This window comes from Oncorhynchus kisutch, linkage group LG29 (genome assembly GCF_002021735.2).
Source record: "Oncorhynchus kisutch isolate 150728-3 linkage group LG29, Okis_V2, whole genome shotgun sequence".
Lineage (NCBI taxonomy): Eukaryota > Metazoa > Chordata > Actinopteri > Salmoniformes > Salmonidae > Oncorhynchus > Oncorhynchus kisutch.
In genome coordinates, this window is record NC_034202.2 from 214,032 (window position 1) to 238,936 (window position 24,905).

Consider the following 24,905-nt stretch of genomic DNA (forward strand, 5'->3'; position numbering starts at 1 on the left):
AAATACTTCAAAGATCTCGAAGGAGAAGAGTCATCATTTTTAACATTGCATGAGCTGCCCCTAAATAAATAGTGGGTTTTCAGTCCTCCTTGCAAACAACCCAAGAATAAACATTGAACATCAGGAGACCCAAAGCGTCCCTCACCGCTTATTAGAGAAATGGAAAGAATGGTGTTAAAAGGTAGGCTTTTTCAGCAGTATTATTGAATCTTCAAGTTAACCTTTTGAGGGAAAACCAAATATTTAATCAAAATGAAAAAAGTAACAAATAAAAGTGAAAGAAAATGTTGATCTTGGATGATGCCGTGGGGAAGGATTGGGTGACTTACTCCGAGGAGCTCCACAACCGTCTCGGCAAAGCCCACCACGTACATGGCGACAGCCACAGCGTTGGCAAAGGCAAAGATCAGACCAATGGAGCCGCCAAACTCTGGCCCCAAACTTCTGGATATCAGATAATATGCCCCTCCTGCAAGGAGACAGATGGACGAAGCATTTACATTTAATTTAATTAGTCTCAGAAAGGCGAAACACATATTGTTTAATCAAATAACTGTATTATGTAGGCTAGCCTACTGAATTTGCATACATCAGGAAAACTAACTGAAGGACAGCCTAGTACACTCATCTCAACGACACCCGTAAAACAACATATCTGCTCAAACGAGTGGATAGGCTGGAGGAGCTCCAAGATGGGAGCCAAATTAATTGACATATTTAGCTGCACAATGAGTTTGTAGTGTGACAGGCTGAGTAGAGATCCTAGTTGATCTCTCTTTATACAACCTCTCTGCTGATAGCTTTGGAGAGCACCTCAAGTGCTCATACAGACACGAGTGGGGGACAAGACAAAGGAAGGACCCAAAACGACTGATCTCTGAGGGCATGAGAGGGTGGACAAATTAATGTGGGGTCATGCTTGAGCACATGGTGGATATTTTGCTGGCTCTATTCGTTCCACCTACACTCAAATCTAGTTTTATTGGTCACATACACATATTTTAGCAGATGTTATTGCGGGTTTAGCGAAATGCTTGTGTTCCTAGCTCCAAAAGTACAGTAATGTCTAACAATATACAACATAACACACAAAACTAAAGTAAAAGAATAGAGTCAATAAATATATAAATATTAGGATGAGCAATGTCGGAGTGGGATTGACTAAAATACAGTAGAATAGAATACAGTATACTGTATGAAACGGACCATAGCCTTTTTGCATTCCACCGAAGGGTAATGGATTAGCCTACTTCAAAAGAAAATCAATTCAGGAGGAGCGGATGTTGAAATTAGATAGTGTGCGTGTTTTGGTTACTCTGCTGCTCGAGACAAAACAATAGCCACTATATGGAGCCTCTCTTGCCGCCTGTAGCCCGAAAACAATCTGGCTGCGGTAGACTGGAAACCTTATGAAAATTAATCGAATAGGCGGTCTCCAGGAGGAGTACACTACAGAAAACACAAATATCCTTTACTACAATATGATTTCATCACCAGCGCATTTTTAAATGAACCTAATCCTTTGTTTTCCTCTGCCCTCGCCCATGTGGAGAGTGTCCTAATATCCATTTCAGACCTCCCTGCCAGCACTGGTCTCTTTCAGTGACTTGAGGGAGAACTGCTGCGACAACTGGGAACAACGTGTGGACAGTGTTTCCCCCCTCCTTCATTCGACTCCAAATAAATCAGGGAACATCTCATTGAGGCCCTCAACTGATAATACATATTCCGTTCCGTGGATGATGGCACTGATGGCCAAGTCCAGCTGGTGAAAATCACACCTGTAATTCCATATCCAAACACAGGAGACTAAGCAAATGTCACGAGCCGGCCACTGCTCTGTGGGACGCAGGTTTAAATGGATTCCAGAGAAAAGTTCAAAGGTTAGCCTATCAGTAGTGTGGGAAACCTCAGCCCCATTCAACCAAACATGCCAAGAAAAGGCCAGAACAAAACCACACCAAATAAAAATCAGCATGAAGCGACCTTTGCGCAACTCATGAGAAATATATTAAGGTGGAATTATAAATGCAAAACTGAGCCCTAAGTGGACTGTTGGGAGAGCCATCTCTTGAATTATTATTATTTTTCTACAGTATTAATCTATTGATATGAGAGGCTCATTTCTATGCACCAATATCCAAGTCGAGTGTTCGGAAGTGCCAAGATCAGACAGCGCTGGTAAAAACTGTAAAGGGAAATTCCACGGTAACTGGTTGATGCCGAGACTCAATAAGACTTAATTTCCACTGAAGATTTTACAAAAACACTGATGATCGTCCTCAGTCACCTAATCTAAAGCCTTATTATAAATAACAAGACAAACGGTTAATGATTTATGAGAAGCATATTTATTAATACTCTATATGTACACAAATGTATGTGGACACATCTTCAAAATTAGTGGATTTGGCTATTTCAGCCACACCAGTTGTTGATGAGGGTGTATAAACTCGAGCACACAGCCATGCAATCTCCATGGACAAACATTGGCAGTAGAATTTCCTTACTGAAGAGCTCAGTGACTTTCAACATGGCACCGTCATAGGATGCCACCTTTCCAACAAGTCAGTTTGTCAAATTTCTGCCCTGATAGAGCTGCCTCGGTCAACTGTAAGTGCTGTTATTGTGACGTGGAAACGCCTAGGAGCAACAATGGCTCAGCCGCAAAGTGGTAGGCCACACAAGCTCACAGAACGGGACTGCCACGTGCTGAAGAGCGTAAAATGTGTCTGTCCTTGGTTGCAAGACTCACTCTCGAGTTCCAAACTGCCTCTGGAAGCAACGTCAGCACAAGAACTGTTCGTCGGGAGCTTCATTAAATGGGTTGGACTCTGGAGCAGTGGAAACATGTTCTCTGGAGTGATGAATCACGCTTCACCATCTGGGTTTGGCGGATGCCAGGAAAACACTACCTGCTCCAATGCATAGTGCCAACTGTAAAGTTTGGTGGAAGAGGAATAATGGTCTGGGGCTGTTTTTCATGGTTCAGGCTAGGCCCCTTAGTTCCAGTGAAGGGAAATATTAACGTTACAGCATACAATGACATTCTAGAAATTATGTGCTTCCAGCTTTGTGGCAACAGTTTGGGGAAGACCATTTCCTGTTTCAGCATGACAATGCCCCTGTGCACAAAGCGAGGTCAATACAGAAATGGTTTGTCGAGATTGGTGTGGAAGAACTTGACTGGCCTGCACAGAGCCCTGACCTCAACCCCATCAAACATCTGTGGGATGAATTGGAACACTGACTGCGAGCCAGGCCTAATCGCCCAACAACTCCATATTAATGGCCATGAATTTGGAATGGTATGAATACAGATATGTTTATGAACTGAACAAGTTTAATTGAATTTCTTGCATTGTGAATGTAATTTGTTCATTGTGTCATGTCTTCTTTCCATTGGCTGATGCATTGTGGGAATTTTTATTTAATCCCTGTGCGTTGTTGTTGTTTGGACAAGACAGACAGGTAACAGGTTGGCATGATGCCGGGTTTACAGGCATGATTGGAACCTGGGTTTTCTTTTGAGTTTATTAGGCCTAACTTTTTGTTCATTGTCCTGATTATTGTTTTTTGTAAATACTTGTACAGTTGCCAGCTTAGTATCTTTACGTTTGCTAATAAAAACCCTTACTCCGGGCAAGAAAAAACATCTTACTCGTATGCCTCCTCACTGTTCTAATCCTTATGGATTATACTTATGGTTCTGTCTGAACGCCGAGGGCGACCAGATTTGGGCGACTGCTGAGCTGGTGGAGTGCATCATCGAGGACTTCCCACAGCCGTGGTAGCGCTAAGTATGTGCCTACCCAGCCAGGAATCTGTTAGCGAGGCTAGGCCAGGTAGAGCGGATCTTAGTGGAGGTGCTGGAGGTCGACCTACCGATAGGGGGGGCTGTTCCTGAGCCGGTGATGGTTCCACTGTCCAAGCTGTTGTCTCCTGTGCTGCTGTGCACTCCTGGAGGAGAGGATGAGCATTCCCTGTCTGTTGGTGAGGTCCCTGATCTACCTGTCCCTGATCTACTGCTCCCTGATCTACCTGTCCCTGATCTAACTGTCCCTGCTCTACCTGTCCCTGCTCTACTGCTCCCTGATCTACCGCTCCCTGAGCTACTGCTCCCTGATCTACTTGTCCCTGAGCTACTGCTCCCTGATCTACTGCTCCCTGATCTACTGCTCCCTGATCTACCTGTCCCTGAGCTACTGCTCCCTGATCTACTTGTCCCTGATCTACTGCTCCCTGATCTACTGCTCCCTGATCTACTGCTCCCTGATCTACCTGTCCCTGATCTACCTGTCCCTGATCTACTTGTCCCTGATCTACTGCTCCCTGATCTACTGCTCCCTGATCTACTGCTCCCTGATCTACTTGTCCCTGATCTACTGCTCCCTGATCTACTGCTCCCTGATCTACTTGTCCCTGATCTACTTGTCCCTGATCTACTTGTCCCTGATCTACTGCTCCCTGATCTACTTGTCCCTGATCTACTGCTCCCTGATCTACTTGTCCCTGATCTACTGCTCCCTGATCTACTTGTCCCTGATCTACCTGTCCCTGATCTACTGCTCCCTGATCTACCTGTCCCTGAGCTACTGCTCTCTGATCTACTTGTCCCTGATCTACCTGTCCCTGATCTACTGCTCCCTGATCTACTTGTCCCTGATCTACCTGTCCCTGATCTACTGCTCCCTGATCTACCTGTCCCTGAGCTACTGCTCCCTGATCTACCTGTCCCTGCTCTACCTGTCCCTGCTCTACCTGTCCCTGCTCTACCTGTCCCTGATCTACCTGTCCCTGCTCTACCTGTCCCTGCTCTAACTGTCCCTGCTCTAACTGTCCCTACTCTACCTGTCCCTGATCTACCCGTCCCTGATCTACCCGTCCCTGATCTACCCGTCCCTGCTCTACCTGTCCCTGATCTACTTGTCCATGATCTACCTGTCCATGATCTACTGCTCCCTGCTCTACCTGTCCCTGCTCCACCTGTCCCTGATCAACCTGTCCCTGATCTACCTGTCCCTGATCTACTGCTCCCTGAGGTCAGTGAGTCTGAGCTGCAGCGGTGTGATGTTTCTAACCTGTCAATGGAAGGGGCTGTTTCTGAGCCGGTGATGGTTCCGGTGTTTCGGGCCACAGACAGAAAGGAATGCGCCGACCTTACTGTTACTGCACCAGAAGCACATTTATCAACATGTGTGCTGGTATGAATACATAAAATATGTTTATGAACTGAACATTTCCTGCATTGTGAACGTTCTTAATTGATCATCATGTCAATTCTTCCTCCCATTGGCTAGTGCATTGTGGGAATGTATTATTTTAACCCTGTGATTATTGTTGTTGTTTGGACAAGACGAGACAGACAGGTTGGCATGATGCCGGGTTTACAGGCATGATTGGAGCCTGGGTTTTCTTTTGAGTTTATTAGGCCTAACTTTTTGTTCATTGTCCTGTTTGTTTTTGTAAACACTTGTACAGTCGCCAGCTTAGTATCTTCACGTTTGCTAATAAAAGCCTTATTACTCTGGGCAAGAAAACACATCTTACTCATATGCCTCCTCACTGTTCTAATCCAACAGCATGGTCAACCTCACAAACACATTTACTACATAATGATGGTTTATGTTGTTGGTGCCACCATGGAAGATGGCAGGAGCTGGTGCGTCCAGAGCATTTTAAATATGTCGGTGAGTCTCTGTTCTGTGGCGCACGAGGTGATGAAGTTACACTTTTATGCAATTCAATACTAAATGTTTGCCATCAGATATCTTAATGGCTTTCTGCCAGAAGTCAAAGTTCTGGATGAGTTGTCTGTGCAGCTTCCATTTTTCCCCCCTGTGGTTCCTACTAGCATTTTTTTTCTCCTTCTCCCCTCTGCTCCATGTACAAATGCTGCTATTCCTTCAGAAAAGCATGCATCACAACTGTTCATTTGCACAATCTTTCTTTTTCACTCTCAGACAGTCCTAGCTAAATTCTGGCTTGGGAAATTGATCTTTTTCACTCTCAGACAGTCCTAGCTAAATTCTGGCTTGGGAAATTGATCTTTTTCACTCTCAGACAGTCCTAGCTAAATTCTGGCTTGGGAAATTGATCTTTTTCACTCTCAGACAGTCCTAGCTAAATTCTGGCTTGGGAAATTGATCTTTTTCACTCTCAGACAGTCCTAGCTAAATTCTGGCTTGGGAAATTGATATTTTTCACTCTCAGACAGTCCTAGCTAAATTCTGGCTTGGGAAATTGATCTTTTTCACTCTCAGACAGTCCTAGCTAAATTCTGGCTTGGGAAATTGATCTTTTTCACTCTCAGACAGTCCTAGCTAAATTCTGGCTTGGGAAATTGATCTTTTTCACTCTCAGACAGTCCTAGCTAAATTCTGGCTTGGGAAATTGATCTTTTTCACTCTCAGACAGTCCTAGCTAAATTCTGGCTTGGGAAATTGATCTTTTTCACTCTCAGACAGTCCTAGCTAAATTCTGGCTTGGGAAATTGATCTTTTTCACTCTCAGACAGTCCTAGCTAAATTCTGGCTTGGGAAATGGATCTTTTTCACTCTCAGACAGTCCTAGCTAAATTCTGGCTTGGGAAATTGATCTTTTTCACTCTCAGACAGTCCTAGCTAAATTCTGGCTTGGGAAATTGATCTTTTTCACTCTCAGACAGTCCTAGCTAAATTCTGGCTTGGGAAATTGATCTTTTTCACTCTCAGACAGTCCTAGCTAAATTCTGGCTTGGGAAATTGATCCTTTTCACTCTCAGACAGTCCTAGCTAAATTCTGGCTTGGGAAATTGATCTTTTTGACTCTCAGACAGTCCTAGCTAAATTCTGGCTTGGGAAATTGATCTTTTTCACTCTCAGACAGTCCTAGCTAAATTCTGGCTTGGGAAATTGATCTTTTTCACTCTCAGACAGTCCTAGCTAAATTCTGGCTTGGGAAATTGATCTTTTTCACTCTCAGACAGTCCTAGCTAAATTCTGGCTTGGGAAATTGATCTTTTTGACTCTCAGACAGTCCTAGCTAAATTCTGGCTTGGGAAATTGATCTTTTTCACTCTCAGACAGTCCTAGCTAAATTCTGGCTTGGGAAATTGATCTTTTTCACTCTCAGACAGTCCTAGCTAAATTCTGGCTTGGGAAATTGATCTTTTTCACTCTCAGACAGTCCTAGCTAAATTCTGGCTTGGGAAATTGATCTTTTTCACTCTCAGACAGTCCTAGCTAAATTCTGGCTTGGGAAATTGATCTTTTTCACTCTCAGACAGTCCTAGCTAAATTCTGGCTTGGGAAATTGATCTTTTTCACTCTCAGAAAGTCCTAGCTAAATTCTGGCTTGGGAAATTGATCTTTTTCACTCTCAGACAGTCCTAGCTAAATTCTGGCTTGGGAAATTGATCTTTTTCACTCTCAGACAGTCCTAGCTAAATTCTGGCTTGGGAAATTGATCTTTTTCACTCTCAGACAGTCCTAGCTAAATTCTGGCTTGGGAAATTGATCTTTTTCACTCTCAGACAGTCCTAGCTAAATTCTGGCTTGGGAAATTGATCTTTTTCACTCTCAGACAGTCCTAGCTAAATTCTGGCTTGGGAAATTGATCTTTTTCACTCTGACAGTCCTAGCTAAATTCTGGCTTGGGAAATTGATCTTTTTCACTCTCAGACAGTCCTAGCTAAATTCTGGCTTGGGAAATTGATCTTTTTCACTCTCAGACAGTCCTAGCTAAATTCTGGCTTGGGAAATTGATATTTTTCACTCTCAGACAGTCCTAGCTAAATTCTGGCTTGGGAAATTGATATTTTTCACTCTCAGACAGTCCTAGCTAAATTCTGGCTTGGGAAATTGATCTTTTTCACTCTCAGACAGTCCTAGCTAAATTCTGGCTTGGGAAATTGATCTTTTTCACTCTCAGACAGTCCTAGCTAAATTCTGGCTTGGGAAATTGATCTTTTTCACTCTCAGACAGTCCTAGCTAAATTCTGGCTTGGGAAATTGATCTTTTTCACTCTCAGACAGTCCTAGCTAAATTCTGGCTTGGGAAATTGATATTTTTCACTCTCAGACAGTCCTAGCTAAATTCTGGCTTGGGAAATTGATCTTTTTCACTCTCAGACAGTCCTAGCTAAATTCTGGCTTGGGAAATTGATCTTTGCTAAGAATACATGTTTCTTTATGACCATTTTAATTGAAAACAATTCCAGTAAGGTACTTAATTGTTACCCAGAAATGATTTGATATTGAGATAAAAATGGCTGCATTGGACCTTTAAAGAAGCAAAGGTTCATACCTCCTCGTACAAAGCCGTTAGTTGCAATCGCTGAGGTCGAAAGGCCAGTGATGGTGGTCACAACTGTTGCCATGAGAACGATCACACAGGAGAGAACTGAAAGGAAACGGAGGACAAGATTAACTAGTGACAAAGCAAAATCAGCATTAACATTTCGACAAACTCCTAGGAGGAGAATAACTGCAATAATGAGCATCAATAAGCAGCCCATTTGCTTGTTCAGCCTCTCACTCATATTCACCCATGGGTTAGTGTTAGAAGGCCTGTGAATCGTAGCGGCGCCACTACAAAAACAAGCTAGTGTGTAACAGTTGCCTGCATGTGTTGCCATGTGGCAACATTTAGCATCTGGATGGTAAATGGTCAAAAGGTGATGGGAGAAAGAGGGGTGGTTTGGTGGGGTGGCTGGGGGTTCGGGTTGACGTTGTGTGTGAATTAAAACAGTAATTCACATGAACTCCCAAGATCTACTCCATGGTGTAGTCTTACCAATTCCCGCCTGGCCCACGATCCATGACATGCGGATGAAGAGCATCACGCCCCAAATGTTCAACATGCAGCGCACCTGCACAGAGGAAGGGGTGGCAGTTAGGATGCATGTGAGGTAACCGGAACACTTCACTCAACAAAGCACTTTCCAACGACCTGGCCTTGGAACATTGCTGGTGGGAATCAAGGCCAAGACTTTCTTGATGCAGGATCACAGTTTGACCTGAATGAATGTTAATGTTAAAATTACAAACCTAGTGAAAGTAGCAGTTTCGCCCTGTTATCGACTTGTCTTAAAAATTGCTACAAGCACAAAGATTGCAACTTAATGTTGAAATGTTTAAATAGTGATTTAAGTCCTGATTGAAGCCCTTCTCTTTAAAAGATAACATTTGAAAACCTGGTCAAGGCTGGTGGAAGGAAAAGGTCAACTTTTAATGACTAGCCTCATTTAAAATCAAATCACTGTCAACCTCAAAGACGTTTCATCAGTATCTACCACAGTGTTATCAATTTCAGTGCAAATATCTTGTAATTGAGTAGTATAATAAACTCATTGATTAGCATCATACCCACCAGGAAACTTTTCTCTAGTCAGAATTTGGAATACAGAACAAAAGTAGGTGTGGCACAATTACCGTGTACCCGAAAGTTATGGATGAAGATCGTCATGAAAGTAAAATAAGTCATAACCGTATTTTTGTATTATTTTGGAACGAACTGAAGACAGGACAGCCAGGCATTCGTACGGTTGAGTTCGTTTCTTCAGTAACATGGACTCCTAACAACATGATGAAACTTTGTTGCTCCTTGCTGAAACAATTAAGGTGTTGTAGCGAACAAGTCTTGGGTTTCTCGGCAACACCCCCTCTCCCTTTAGCAGCAGCAGCAGCACACATAGAAAGAGAATGTGCTTGGAACATCTAACCCTGGCAATTTGACACGTAAACTCATGGGTACACTCGCAGTGGCCACCTGGTATTGTGATGTAATCATTTCCATGGTAATGTAAAATATTATTTCAAATGATGTCACATCAGATTCCGCCTGCACTGATCGGTCTTGTATCTCGCAAAGGACAATGGGATTGAGCTAACGTAGTCCGGCTACAATGGACTGCCACAACATCCAAAACTATTACCTAGGTGACATCAAAGATCTAAGATAAAAAAAATGGGGGGTTGCCCCATTTTCATCTTGCTAAGGAATATTGTGCTTCAAATGAACAGTATTTCTGAAGTTTGACTATGGGCACGAAAGCTAGCTTTTATTTATTTAAAACAATTTTTTTATAACCTTTATTTAACTAGGCAAGTCAGTTAAGAACAAATTCTTACTTACAATGACGGCCTAGTGGGTTAACTGCCTAGTGGGTTAACTGCCTAGTGGGTTAACTGCCTTGTTCAGGGGCAGAACAACAGATTGTTACCTTGTCAGCTCGGGGATTCAATCTAGCAACCTGCCGCCCCAACTTGTCAGCAACAGTGGAGCCAGTCACTGAAATGTTCTTTGACTGAAACGAACCAGCTACCTATTTAGTGCTGCACACACAATGTTAAATCTTCCAAAAAATGCTAGCTATCAAACTACTGTAGTTAGTAGTGATAATGCTTACATTGATTTTCATGAAGCAGCTGTTCTTCTACCACAAGTCATTGCAGTAGCCTCCTGAGTCAGCTGCTGTGCTCAGCTGAACCAACAATACTATCATGGAGAAACATGCTGATCTACAGACCGATTTCTGATAACACTCAGTTCCTCTTAATTGTGGGGCTGCATGTCTACAACTTCAGGGTCATTTAAACAGGCTTGAAAGCTTTTTTATGTCAGTGAAGGAAGCGCTCTAGTTACAAGGAAGCGCTAGTTACAAGAGTTAGCTACACAGTGGATCAAGTCACTGCACTGACAACCAACGTCCTTGCACAGAATGTGTATTTATTTCCTCACAATTACAAACTATTAACTGTTACAACGTTTGTAATAATTTCTCTAGCTAGTTATTCTGCCTATTTCATGGAGAGTCAAATGAGCGCGCAGAGCTATAAAACAAATTAGGAACCGAGTTTGGACACCTACTCATTCAAGGATTTTTCTATTTTCTACATTGTAGAATAATAGTGAAGACATCAAACCTATGGAATAACACCTATGGAATCATGTGGTAACCAAAAAAAAGTGTTAAACAAATATATTTGAGATTCTTCAAAGTAGCCACCCTTTGCCTTGATGACAGCTTTGCACACTCTTGGCATTCTCTTAACCAGCTTCACCTGGAATGCTTTTCTAACAGTCTTGAAGGAGTTCCCACATATGCTAAGCACTTGTTGGCTGCTTTTCCTTCACTCTGCGGTCAAACTCATCCCAAACCATCTCAATTGGGTTGAAGTCGGGTGATTGTGGAGGCCAGGTCATCTGATGCAGCACTCCATCACTCTCATTTTTGATCAAATAGCCCTTACACAGCATTAGGTCATTGTCCTGTTGAAAAACATATGATAGTCCCACTAAGTGCAAACCAGATGGGATGGCGTATCGCTGCAGAATGCTGTGGTAGCCATACTGTTTAAGTGTTCCTTAAATTCTAAGCTAAATCACAGACAGTGTCACTAGCTGTCACGAATCCCGTTTCCTGAGTCTGTGTTTGCCTGTGTTTCTGTGGTAGCCATGCTGGTTAAGTGTGCCTTGAATTCTAAAGCAAAGCACCATCAAAGCACCATCACACCTCCTCCTCCATGCTTCATGGTGGGAACCACACATGCAGAGATCAACCGGTCACCTACTCTGCATCTCAAAGACATGGCGTTTGGAACCAATAATCTAAAATTTGGACTCATCAGACCAAAGGACAGATTTCCACCGGTCTAATGTCCATTGCTCGTGTTTCTTCCCTGCAGCAATTTTACCATGAAGGCCAGATTCACGCAGTCTCCTCTGAACAGTTGATGTTGAGATGTGTCTGTTACTTGAACTCCGTGAAGCATTTATTTGGGCTTCAATTTCTGAGGCTGGCAGAGGTAACTCTGGGACTTCCTTTCCTGTGGCGGTCCTCATGAGAGCCAGTTTCAACATAGCGCTTGATGGTTTTTGCGACTGCACTTGAAGAAACTTTCAAAGTTCTTAAAATTTTCCAGATTGACTGACCTTCATGTCTTAAAGTAATGGACTGTTGTTTCTCCTTGCTTATTTGAGCTGTTCATGACATAATATGGACTTGGTCTTTTACCAAATAGGGCTATCTTCCAGCAGCATACCACCCTGCATCCTACTGCTGGCTTGCTTCTGAAGCTAAGCAGGGTTGGTCCTGGTCAGTCCCTGGATGGGAGACCAGATGCTGCTGGAAGTGGTGTTGAAGGGCCAGTAGGAGGCACCCTTTCCTCTGGTCTAAAAAAGAAAATATCCCAATGCTCCAGGGCAGTGAGTTAAGACATTGCCCTGTATAGGGTGCCATCTTTCAGATGGGATGTTAAACAGGTGTCCTGACTGTCTGTGCTCACTAAAGATTCCATGGCACTTATCGTAAGAGTAGGGGTGTTAACCCCTGGTGCCCTGGCTAAATTCATCCCTAGCTTACAATTGGCTCATTTATCCCCCCTCCTCTCCCCAGGTCGTTGCTGTAAATGAGAATGTGTTCTCAGTGAAATAAGGGTTAAAATAATTATTCTATATTTCTTTACCAATATTTCATTTTTAACAAGGCACACCTGCATTCCAGGTGACTACCTCATGAAGCTGGTTGACAGAATGCCAAGTGTGCAAAGCTGTCATCAAGGCATAGGGTGACGACTTTGAAGAATCTCAAATATAAAATATATTTTGACTGGTTTAACGCTTTTTTGGTTACTACGTGATTCTATATGTATTACTTCATAGTGTTGATGTCTTCACTATTATTCTACAATGTAGAAAATTTTTTAAATAAATAAAAACCCTTCAATGAGTAGCGTGTCCAAACTTTTGACTGGTACTGTATGCTTAAATTTTTTGAATGGTGGATTTTTTTATGTCACCTTTATTTAACTAGGCAAGTCAGTTAAAAACAAATTCTTATTTACAATGACGGCCTACTCTGGCCAAACCCTAACCCGGATGATGCTGGGCCAATGGGTCCCCCAATCGTGGCCGGTTGTGATACAGCCTGGAAGCGAGCCAGGGTCTGTAGTGACACCTCTAGCACTGAGATGCAGTGCCTAAGACCGCTGTGCCTGTCTAAAATGTAAAGTACTTTTAATTACATTCATGACAGCTAGTAGAAACAGTTTATTTCAAGCCATTTCCTCTTTGTTTGAAGTTTTCCGTTCTGACAGATGTGCAGCACAGTTAGTTCTTTCTCATGATAATCTCTGTTTCTTGTCACCCAGCTTGTATTTTGACATGTAAAAGCCTTCCTTCCTCTCACCCATCTGACCGTTGTAAAAAGCAGCAGGAACTTGTACCACATTTATTTAGGGCTGTGACAGTCATGGAATTTGGGATGACTGTTATTGGCCAGCCAAATGACCGTGGTCACTGTAGCCGTTAGAATAGCATGTGTTGCCATGGAAATACAAATAATAGAACAGGTGTCCCCGTTCAAGCCAATGATGACATAATAGGTGGACTGACTGGCATTGCGTGTGTACCCATAAAAGCAAAGCAGGTAGTAAAAGCAGGAAGCGTACCCATCAATATTTGCTGCATTGTCTCACGTCAGATGGTGACGCTCGTCCCGCAACAGATTTGTCTTGTAGGACGTAGAACTCGTATTCAAATTTGAATATTGAGCATCCACTGACTTGCCTAGTTAAATAAAGGTGAAATAAATACAAATGTAATGTGTGACAAATTCCTACAACCCTGGCAGATTCTTACACTAGACTGTCAGAAACATTTTATGGCCTGGACAGACCACGAAGGATTAACCCACCAAAGGATTTCTTGCTAGTTGCACAGAATCTTGAGTAGAATGTGATCGACTCACATCTCAATTATTGAGGTTCCTCTTTGAGTGCTATAGGACTGCTAAAATACAATTAGATAGCCAAGGGAATCTTAAGTTGAATGATACGTTAACTTAATACTAAAAGAGGCCTAGTCTGATTGTGGGGTCATGAAGTAATTTCTCTGTACTTTGAATGAGAGGGCAGAAAAATATACTATAGTCAAAATCCTGACTTGAAATTCATGTACACCAAGTCAGGATTTCCGTTCACGCCATTGAATATTGTGTTCAAGAATAACTGGAGGACAATGCATTCCCTACGATGTCATATCCACAAAGAGAAGTGCTTATGATGCAGTAGCAATGTAGACGCAGGGGTCAAAGAGAAACGGCAGAAAGTAAAGACACACATAAAAATGGAGGCGGAGATGCAGATGGAAATACAGGGATATTGGGAAATGTCACATTGTGTCACATAACAAAAAGGTAAGCAGGAGGACTCTCAGGAGATGCAAAAAGGTAAAACAGTCTGTCGGTTGACCACTTACCAGCACCCCTTTGATCCACCCGAACTTGACCGCTCCCTTAGGCTCGGCCGCCTCCTTGGCTGCGGCCTCCTCGGCCGGTGACAGCTCATCCCCGTTGGCGAAGCCATCCTCAAATGGCTCCTGTAAACAAAATGAGACAGACCGCTATGGTCAGCATGCACAATGGAGAAAGACATCTGACTAACAACATCTCTGAATTCAACTGTGGTTCACCCATGTTTATTCATTTCTAGAAACAATCTACTAGATTTGTATTTTACAGAACATTTATTCTCTCACACAGACACGGATTAATCTGTCCTCGTATTGGCTGGAGAAGGTGAAACACAGGAAGCATCCCTCCTGTGCAGAGACGTGGGTGGCTGTCCCACCAAGTCAGTCTCTCAGGACCCACCAATACAAGTTGTTCCATCTATGAGTCCCAGGACGCTCCCAGCCTGCAGCCCCCCCCCCCCCCCCCCCGACGACTCACTCCCTGTCACGAACTCGAACCTCCTGTGCCTCAACCTGTTGTTTCCAAAGTCCTCTTTCCTTTTTATTCATAAGTGCTTGTGTCAACGCCTGCTACCAACTAGCCAGCGAGCTAGAAAAGTTGCAATGGAGCCCTGGGATAGCTAACGAACGTTTCCAGCACTGTAGAAGCTGTGTTTATTACGTCCAGGCCAATAGACAATCCGGTGTTCCAATTAGGCAATTGTTTGCCTGCATATGATTACAGGATTGAGTTGGCTATCCTTAGCTAGAAATGTCAATTCTGTGCACACTTATGGTGAAAACACAAATTGGAACATTCTCGTTCTCAACTCCTGTGGCTGGATGTCGCGCGGGCCTGATGGTTGTTTCCCCGCCTTGCCATCTGTCTTTTTCCCGAATGGCCTGTGCGCCCTGGAACTTGCTTGCCAAGGATGTCGTCTGCATCTGCTTCTCCTCCATCTTGTAGTGGAGTAGACAGGGAACATCAAGAGGATTGTTCCAATCAGTGCTGGTCTTATGTCACAAGACGTGGAATCCAAAGGCAGCGGCATGATGCTAAGCGGACTGGAGTGTCTGCGAGACGTTCGAGCAGATTGACATGAGAAATAGCTTCGCTGCACTTGTGCCTGATCTACCTGTGCCTTCATCGCTGGGACTGCCTGTGTCTGCGACGGCTGTGCTGACTTCAACTACGCTGACTCCAGATGGGCACTGCCTGCTGCGGGAGATCTGGTCCCATCGCCGGGAGTATCGGGTGTATGCTATCCTGCTTATCGTGGGCCCGTTAAAGGGTCAACTAATTGTGTGAGGGGTGGGAATGGGCGGATTTATCCATTCCCATCTCCAGCCGTTGTATTGGGCTGTTCAATGGTGAAAAATGTCTCAGTCCCTGGAGCAAAATCATTGTACTCTCCAGGAGCACAAGAACAGGACATCAATAAGCTGCTCCCTAACATTATAAACCTGCATCAGGACATCAATAACCTGCTCCCAGACATTATAAACCTGCATCGGGACATCAATAAGCTGCTCCCAGACATTATAAACCTGCATCAGGACATCAATAAGCTGCTCCCAGACATTATAAACCTGCATCAGGACATCAATAAGCTGCTCCCAAACATTATAAACCTGCACCAGGACATCAATAAGCTGCTCCCAAACATTATAAACCTGCATCAGGACATCAATAAGCTGCTCCCAGACATTATAAACCTGCATCAGGACATCAATAAACTGATCCCTAACATTATAAACCTGCATCAGGACATCAATTAGCTGCTCCCAAACTATTTAAACCTGCATCAGGACATCAATAAGCTGCTCCCAAACATTATAAACCTGCATCAGGACATCCATATCCTGCTACCAAACATTATAAACCTGCATCAGGACATCAATAACCTGCTCCCTAACATTATAAACCTGCATCAGGACCTCCATTAGCTGCTCCCAAACATTTTAAACCAGCATCAGGAAATTGAGTCTATCATAGTTCATGTGGGATTCAATGGCATTATGACGGGCAGCTCAGAACAGCTGAAGATTTTAAATAACCGATTGAGTCTCTCCTTGAAACCAACAAACACCCCATAATATCTGGCCCTGTGCCCTCCCTAAATCATGGCATTAATTGTTTCAGCCAACTTTGATCCCTCTATAACTGTCTATGAGACTATTGCAGCTCTGTGGGTGCAACATTTACTGACAATTTTGAAACCTTCTGGAAAGAAAGATAGTTTTATAAGGAAGATGGGATCCACCCAAATCATTTGGGTTCCTGGATCCTTTCACAGCATTATAAGCCTGTGTTGAGACAATGACTTATCAATGACCCAAGCCCAGCTCATTTAATCCATACCATTGTGTTGCTCAGTTGTCATAATACTACTGCAAATGTACCGACACAAATGCAAGTAACCTAATTTATGCCCCTCTAACTGCCCTGAATGCCTCCACTGATCCTACAGCTATTGTATGCAGTAATCATGTGCCTACAAACCAGATTTACTCTAACTGCCCTGAATGCCTCCGCTGATCCTACAGCTATTGTATGCAGTAATCATGTGCCTACAAACCAGATTTACTCTAACTGCCCTGAATGCCTCTGCTGATCCTACAGCTATTGTATGCAGTAATCATGTGCCTACAAACCAGATTTACTGTTAGCACTGAGGCGGTGTAACCTAGTAGGGAGTCCACTGTGTGCATCTCACCCTGCACTAACATAAATAACATGAGCATGTCTACTTCTGCTAAGCTTCCCAGTAAAGCAATGAAAACAATCAAGCATCCCAGAAAAGTGCTCAAAATAGCCCACCTGTAACTTACGAAACAAGGTTTTCTCATTTATATTGAGAACCACATTCCTGTAAAGCTTAGAGAGGATCTCATGTTAAATACTGTTGAAGTAATATGGCTACAGGTTCATCTGCCTCACTTAAAGCCCATTCTGGTGGGAAGCTGCTATAGACAACTAAGTGCTAACAGTCAGTATCTTGATAATGTGTGAAATGCTTGACACGGTATATGATATAAACAGAGGTATATTTCTGGGTGATTTAAAATATTGACTGGCTTTCATCAAGCTGCCCACTCAAGAAAAATCTTCAAACTGTAACTTGTGCCTGCAACCTGGTTCAGCTTATCAGTCAACCTACCAGGGTAGTTACAAACAGCACAGGAATGATATCATCAACATGTACTGATCATATCTTTACTAATACTGCAGAAATTTGCTTTAAAGCAGTATCCAAATCCAATAGGATGTAGTGATCACAATATAGTAGCCATATCTAGGAAAACGTTTGAAAGGCTGGGCCTAAAATTGTGTTTTGTAGTGATTCCTATATTGTTGATGTAAAGAATATTTGTTGTTCTGCGGTATGTAATGAGGAGCAACCAGATGCTGCACTTGACACATTTATGAAACTACTTGTTCCAGTTACTAATAACCATGCACACATTAAGAAAAAAAAACTGTTTACATCCCCATGGATTGATGAGGAACTGAACAAAGTTATTGTTGAGAGGGATGAGGCAAAAATAATGTCAAATAAGTCTGGCTGTACAACCGATTGGCAAACGGACTGCAAATTGAGAAATCATGTGATTAAACTGAATAAAAGAAGAAGAAACTACACTATGAAACAAAGATAAGCTACAAAGAATGATAGAAAAAAGATTTGGCACACCTTAAATTACATTTTGGGCATAAAGGCAAACTCAACTCCATCATTCATTGAATCAGATGGCTCATTCATCACAAAACCCACTGATATTGCCAATTACTTTAATGATTTTTTCATTGGCAAGATTAGAAAACTTAGGCATGACATGCCAACAACAAACGCTGACACTACACATCAAAGTATAACTGATGATATTATAAAAAGACAAGCATTGTAATTTTGAATTCCGTAAAGTGAGTGTGGAAGAAGTGAAAAAAATGTAATAGTTGTCTATCAACAACGACAAGCCACCGGGGTCTGACAGCTTGGATGGAAAATTACTGAGGATAATAGCAGATGATATTGCCACTCCTAATGGCCTTATCTTCAATCTAAGCCTTCCAGAAAGTGTGAGCCCTCAGGCATCGAGGGAAGCTAAAGTAATTACGCTACCTACCAATCACCCTTTTACCAACCCTTGGTAAACTTTTGGGAACAATTGTGTTTGACTAGATACAATGCTAAACTCAGCAACAACAAAAAAAGAAACATCCTCTCACTGTCAACTGCGTTTATTTTCAGCAAACTTAACGTGTAAATATTTGTATGAACATAAGATTCAACAACTGAGACATAAACTGAGCAAGTTCCACAGACATGTGGCTAACAGAAATGGAATAATGTGTCCCTGAACAAAGGGGGGGTCAAAATCAAAAGTAACAGTCAGTATCTGGTGTGGCCACCAGCTGCATCAAGTATTGCAGTGCATCTCCTCCTCATGGCCTACACCAGATTTGCCAGTTCTTGCTGTGAGATGTTACTCCACTCTTCCACCAAGGCACCTGCAAGTTCCCGGACATTACTGGGGAGGGATGGCCCTAGCCCTCACCCTCCGATCAAACAGGTCCCAGACATTCTCAATGGGATTGAGATCCGGGCTCTTTGCTGGCCATGGCAGAACACTGACATTCCTGTCTTGCATGAAATCACGCATAGAACGAGCAGTATGGCTGGTGGCATTGTCATGCTGGAGGGTCATGTCAGGATGAGCCTGCAGGAAGGTTACCACATGAGGGAGGATGATGTCTTCCCTGTAACGCACTGCGTTGAGATTGCCTGCAATGACAACAAGCTCAGTCCAATGATGCTTTGACACACCGCCCCAGACCATGACGGACCCTCCACCTGCAAATCAATCCCGCTCCATAGTACAGGCCTCGGTGTAACGCTCATTCCTTCGATGATAAACGCGAATCCGACCATCACCCCTGGTGGGAAAACACCGCGACTTGTCAGTGAAGAGGACTTTTTGCCAGTCATGTCTGGTCCAGGGATGGTGGGTTTGTGCCCATTGGTGACGTTGTTGCCGGGGGTGTCTGGTGATGACCTGCCTTACAACAGGCCTACAAGCCCTCTGTCCAGCCTCTCTCAGACTATTGCGGACAGTCTGAGCACTGATGGAGGGATTGTGCGTTCCTGGTGTAACTCGGGCAGTTGTTGCCATCCTGTACCTGTCCCGCAGGTGTGATGTTCAGCTGTACCGATCCTGTGCAGGGGTTGGTACACGTGGCCTGCCACTGCGAGGACGATCAGCTGTCCATCCTGTCTCCCTGTAGCGCTGTCTTAGGTGTCTCACAGTACGGACACTGCAATTTATTGCCCTGACCACATCTGCAGTCCTCATGCCTCCTTTCACGTAAATGAGCAGGGACCCTGGGCATCTTTCTTTTGGTCTTTTTCAGAGTCAGTAGAAAGGCCTCTTTAGTGTCCTAAGTTTTCATAACTGTGACCTTAATTGCCTACCGCCTATAAGCTGTTAGTGTCTTAACGACCGTTCCACAGGTGCATGTTCATTAATTGTTTAACAAATCATTCACTAAACCTCAACTAAATCTTATAATAAATAATGTGGAAATTGAGGTGACTAAACTGCTTGGAGTAACCCTGGATTGTAAACTGTCATGGTCAAAACATATTGATACAACAGTAGCTAATATGGGGAGAAGTCTGTCCATAATAAAGCACTGTTCTGCCTTTTTAACACTATCAACAAGGCAGGTCCTACAGGCTCTAGTTTTGTCACACCTGGATTACTGTTCAGTTGCCACAAAGGGAACTCAGAAAATTACAATTGGCTCAGAACATGGCAGCACGGTTGGCCCGTAAATGTACACAGAAATAACATGAATAATATGCATGTAAATCTCTCATGGCTCAAAGTGGAAGAGACTTCATCACTACTTGTTTTTGTAAGAATTGTTGACATGCTGAATGCACCAAGGTGTCTGTTTAAACTATTAGCACACAGCTCGGACATCCATGCATACCCACAAGACATGCCAGGCACACAGTACCACATAGAGCCATGGCTACATAAAAAACTAGTCCACATCAGGTAACTGATGCAAGCAGAAGAATCAGATTTTAAATACAGATAGAAATACAAAACAAATTTTATTGGTCACATACACGGTTAGCAGATGTTATTGCGAGTGTAGTGAAATGCTTGTGCTTCTAGTTCTGACAGCGCAGCAATATCAAACAATTCCGCAACAAATTCCGAATACACACAAATCTAAGTAAAGGAATGGAATAAGAATATATCAATATATAGATGAGCGATGTCAGAGCGGCACATGCTAAGATGCAATAGATAGAATACAGTAAATACATAGAGTGCCTTGCGAAAGTATTCGGCCCCCTTGAACTTTGCGACCTTTTGCCACATTTCAGGCTTCAAACATAAAGATATAAAACTGTATTTTTTTGTGAAGAATCAACAACAAGTGGGTCACAACACAATGTTATCTACCCTATCTGACTAATGTGACTGTAACTAGAGCCAAGGGGCGCCATCAACCATATTATCAGGATTAAAACTAAGGTGCAACAGAAATCCTCAATTCAATTGCATGTGTTAATTAAAATATTAGCACGACTAAGCTATATGGAATTGTTTTAAAAAGGTCATACCAAGAATGTTTTTGCAATTTGATTTGGAATTTTAAGACCCCTTGAAGTATTCATAAAAAAAAAAATTGAACTATTATTTGATGATTATTGTGTAGCCCAAACTAGTTCCGACACTAGACAGGATTTGCAGATCGGCTGCAAAACAGAGAACATCTTTCCATAGAGGGGTCATAAGTTTTTTTTAGGCCAAACCGTTCGGACGCTACAGTCGATTTTGTGAGAAGACCGATTTTTGGGATGTCTCATGGTCTGACAAACACCGCTCCAGCTCTGTCACCTTTCACCGCAAAAAAAAACATCTCTAGCTGAAACTGACTTTTTTAAATGGGGATTTGTTTATTATGCTAATTAGATTTTCAAACTCTGCTATGATGTTCAAGCCTGGTTTCTCTGATGTTTCATAAAGTGGCGATTGATTTCAAGTCTGAGTGTTGGGAGCAGCATCTACGCTAGTGATGGCTGTTTAACAGTCTGATGGCCTTGAGATAGAAGTGGTATTTCAGTCTGTCGGTCCCAGCTTTGATGCACCTGTACTGACCTCGCCTTCTGGATGATAGTGAAGTGAACAGGCAGTGGCTCGGGTGGTTGTTGTCCTTGATCTTTTTGGCCTTCCTGTGACATCGGGTGCTGTAGGTGTCCTGGAGGGCAGGTAGTTTGCCCCCGGTGATGCGTTGTGCGTTGTAGGTATTCCTCTTGTCCAGATTGGATAGGGCAGTGTGCAGTGTGATGGCGTTTGCATCGTCTGTGGACCTATTGGGGTGGTAAGCAAATTGAAGTGGGTCTAGGGTGACAGGTAAGGTGGAGGTGATATGATCCTTGACTAGTCCCAAAGCACTTCTTGATGACAGAAGTGAGTGCTACAGGGCAATAGTCATTTAGTTCAGTTACCATTGTATTCTTGGGTACAGGAACAATGGGTACAGGAACAATGCAAGGCCGGCAGCCTTGCAAGGGTTAACACGTTTAAATGTCTTACAGTCCACAGTTCTTGGTAGCAGGCTGCATCGGTGGCACTGTATTATCCTCAAAGCGGGGAAAGGTGTTTAGTTTGTCTGGAAGCAAAACGTTGATGTCCGCGACGTGGCTGGTTTTCCTTTTGTAATCCGTGATTGTCTGTTAACCCTGCCACATATGTCTCATTTCTGAGCCGTTGAATTGCGACTCCACATTGTCTGTATACTGACATTCTCCTTGTTTGATTGCCTTGTGGAGGGAATGACTACTCTGTTTGAATTCTGCCATATTCCCAGCCGCCATGGTTAAATGCGGTGGTACACACTTTCAGTTTTGCGCGAATGCTGCCATCTATCCACGGTTTCTGGTTAGAGTAGGTTTTAGTCACAGTGGGTACAACATCTCCAATGCACTTCCTTATAAACTGACTCACCAAATCAGCGTATACGTCAATATTGTTCTCTGAGGCTACCCGGAACATATACCCAGTCGGCGTGATCAAAACAAATCTTGGAGCATGGATTCCAAATTGGTTAGACCAGCGTTGAATAATCCTTAGCACGGGTACTTCCTGTTTGAGTTTCTGCCTATAGGAAGGGAGGATCAACATAGTTGTGGTCAGATTTGCCGAAAGGAGGTGGGGGGTGGGGCCTAGTATGCATCGCGGAAGTTAGAGTAACAATGTTCCAGTGTTTTTCCAGCGCAACTGCTACAGTGGATATGCTGATAGAATTTAGGCAGCCTTTTTCTCAAATTTGCTTTGTTAAAATCCCCAGCTACAATAACTGCAGCCTGTTGGGGAATAATCAGAATTAGTTGGTAACATAGGTAAGATGTTTTATATTCATCATATGTTTATAAGTTACTTCTCATCAGAATGTTTAATTTTGTATAATACTGTGGCGGGGTTGCAGTATCTGTTCTCTGTCAAGACTAAGTTACTTGGGCCGGAGAGAGGGGAGAGGTCAAGCGTGTATCTCTTGGCTCCACAATGTCTGTGTGCCAGTCAATGTGTCTCTGTGATCTTGTCAAGATAGGATGGATTTGATATATGCCTGTTGATATGAGGATTTGTTTAGGTTCTGAGTTTGAGAAAATAACATAATTTAGGAGACAAAGCTGAACGATAAATTATGGCCAATGCTGTCTGGCTATGTGTGTCTTTGCTATAAAGGATCTCAGTTGCAATGTGTAAGGGACTCTCAGAGAATTCATTGATAGACACTGAATTGATCTGAGAGTCACAGGGTTGTGATGGAGCTCATATAATTAAAGATAGACTTTGTGATAAACTCTAACTTGTGTGTGGTTTGCTCTCATGATTTGGTAAATACAGGAAATTTCCACGACAAGCCTCAGGGTATATGGTTTCCAGTGAGTCCAGTGAAGTTCCTTGAGGTCCGTCGGATTGGGGGGGATATACACAGCTGTGGCAATAATCAAAAGAGAATTCTCTTGGGAGATAATACGCATTTGATTGTGAGGAATTCTAGGTCAGGTGAACAACAGGACTTGAGGTCCTGTATGCTGTAACAATTACACCGTAATTGTCATTAATCATGAAACATACACCCCCCCCTTTCTTCCCAGAGTGATGCACTGAGAATCCAGGTGGCTGTACTGACTCCGACAGCATATCCCGAAAGATAAACAACTTGTTTATCTAGCCAGCAAGTCAGATTTCTAAAATGTTTTACGGCGAAAACATAGCACATATTTATGTCAAACCACCACCGAAGACACACCGAAGACACAGCTAATTTCCATAGCCAAATTGAACAAAATATGCAATCACCAAACGCAGGATTAAAAGAAAAATAATTTCACTAACCTTTTGAAATCTTCATCAGATGACAGTAATATAACATGTTACACAGTACATTTATGTTTTTTTCAATAATATTCTATAAATATCCATAAATCTCTGTTTACAATGACGCATTGTTAAAAAAATGCTACTCAAATGTCCGGAGAAATGACGATGGCTTCTGCACACGCCGTCAGCTAACATGGAATACACAACATAAACTTTGACTAAATATGCATGTTCTACATATATATAGAAAGATACACTTCTTCTAAATGCAATCGCTGTGTTACATTTATTTTTAACTTTACAGATTTCGTTCACTAGGCTATAATGTGAGTCGGCGCTCAGGAATTAGCATTTTGGCTCCTCTATCTCGGAGTCCACAGAAACCCAAATTTAACACATAAATGTTCCCTTACCTTTGCTGTTCTTCCATCAGAAGACCTGGAAGGGTTTATACTTACCAAAAACAGCTTTAGTTTTGAAGTCTGTGTCTTTCGGTTATCAAACACGACATATTTCGGTTGAAATGCAGCCAAAAAGTAAAGTTGGTGCGCACCAAAACGTCGAAATTACATATTATATGTCGACTAAACTTGTCAAACTTGGTTCAGAACACAGCGTTAGCATGTTATATAGCTTCACAGCAATTCTCAGGACGAAGAGAAACACAGGCATCGTTTAATCAATCTTGGAAGAAAGACACCACAGGAGCAGAACGCGCATGAGAGTAACCTGTTTTCTCGCGTGACCGAAAGGATTCGGCCCGTCATTACTCTCGTGAGCACGCGATTCACACAATGAGAAGCCCCATTGAAAGCGGACACCGCGCTGAAGGCATAGGAACTGTTCCCAGGACTGTAGGTGCTTGGGAAGGGTGGGGGTGATGATGTCAAAGTTGGGCCAAGTTTTTGGATGACAAGAGAGAGTTTGGGAGAATGAGTGCCCTGAGACTTCTGCTTTACTTACAGACATAATTTAAACGGTTTTAGAAGCTTTAGAGTGTTTTCTATTCAATAATAATTTTTTATTGCATATATTAGCAATTTTTGACAGATTTCTTTTCTGTTTACCATGGGCACGCAATCACCCCAAAGGGGGCAGCAATCAGCCCTATCCCCAGCAGGTTTTAATCATCCATGGACATAGTTACTCACTTTTAACTGTTTGTGACGTTATGCTGCAATAGCTACTATCGCACAATGAAGAATGACTTCAAATGTTCTACCTGTAAGAAGGAAGGCCACCAAAATTCTGAGATTTCCATACCCAACTATAACATT

At 42.9% G+C, this 24,905-nt stretch overlaps 1 protein-coding gene across 2 annotated transcripts in view; it reads right to left on the bottom strand.

Moving 5' to 3' along the window:
* LOC109875911 (solute carrier family 12 member 2-like) overlaps positions 1-24,905 on the bottom strand; it is a 128,506-nt gene that overhangs the window by 56,379 nt on the left and 47,222 nt on the right. For both annotated transcript variants that reach the window (XM_031809118.1, XM_020468345.2), the window contains exons 2-5: positions 14,242-14,361; positions 8,776-8,851; positions 8,287-8,382; positions 330-469 (exon numbers count right to left, since the gene is read on the bottom strand). In XM_031809118.1, the coding sequence (XP_031664978.1) occupies positions 330-469; positions 8,287-8,382; positions 8,776-8,851; positions 14,242-14,361 (432 nt within the window). The remainder of the gene's footprint in view (positions 1-329; positions 470-8,286; positions 8,383-8,775; positions 8,852-14,241; positions 14,362-24,905) is intronic.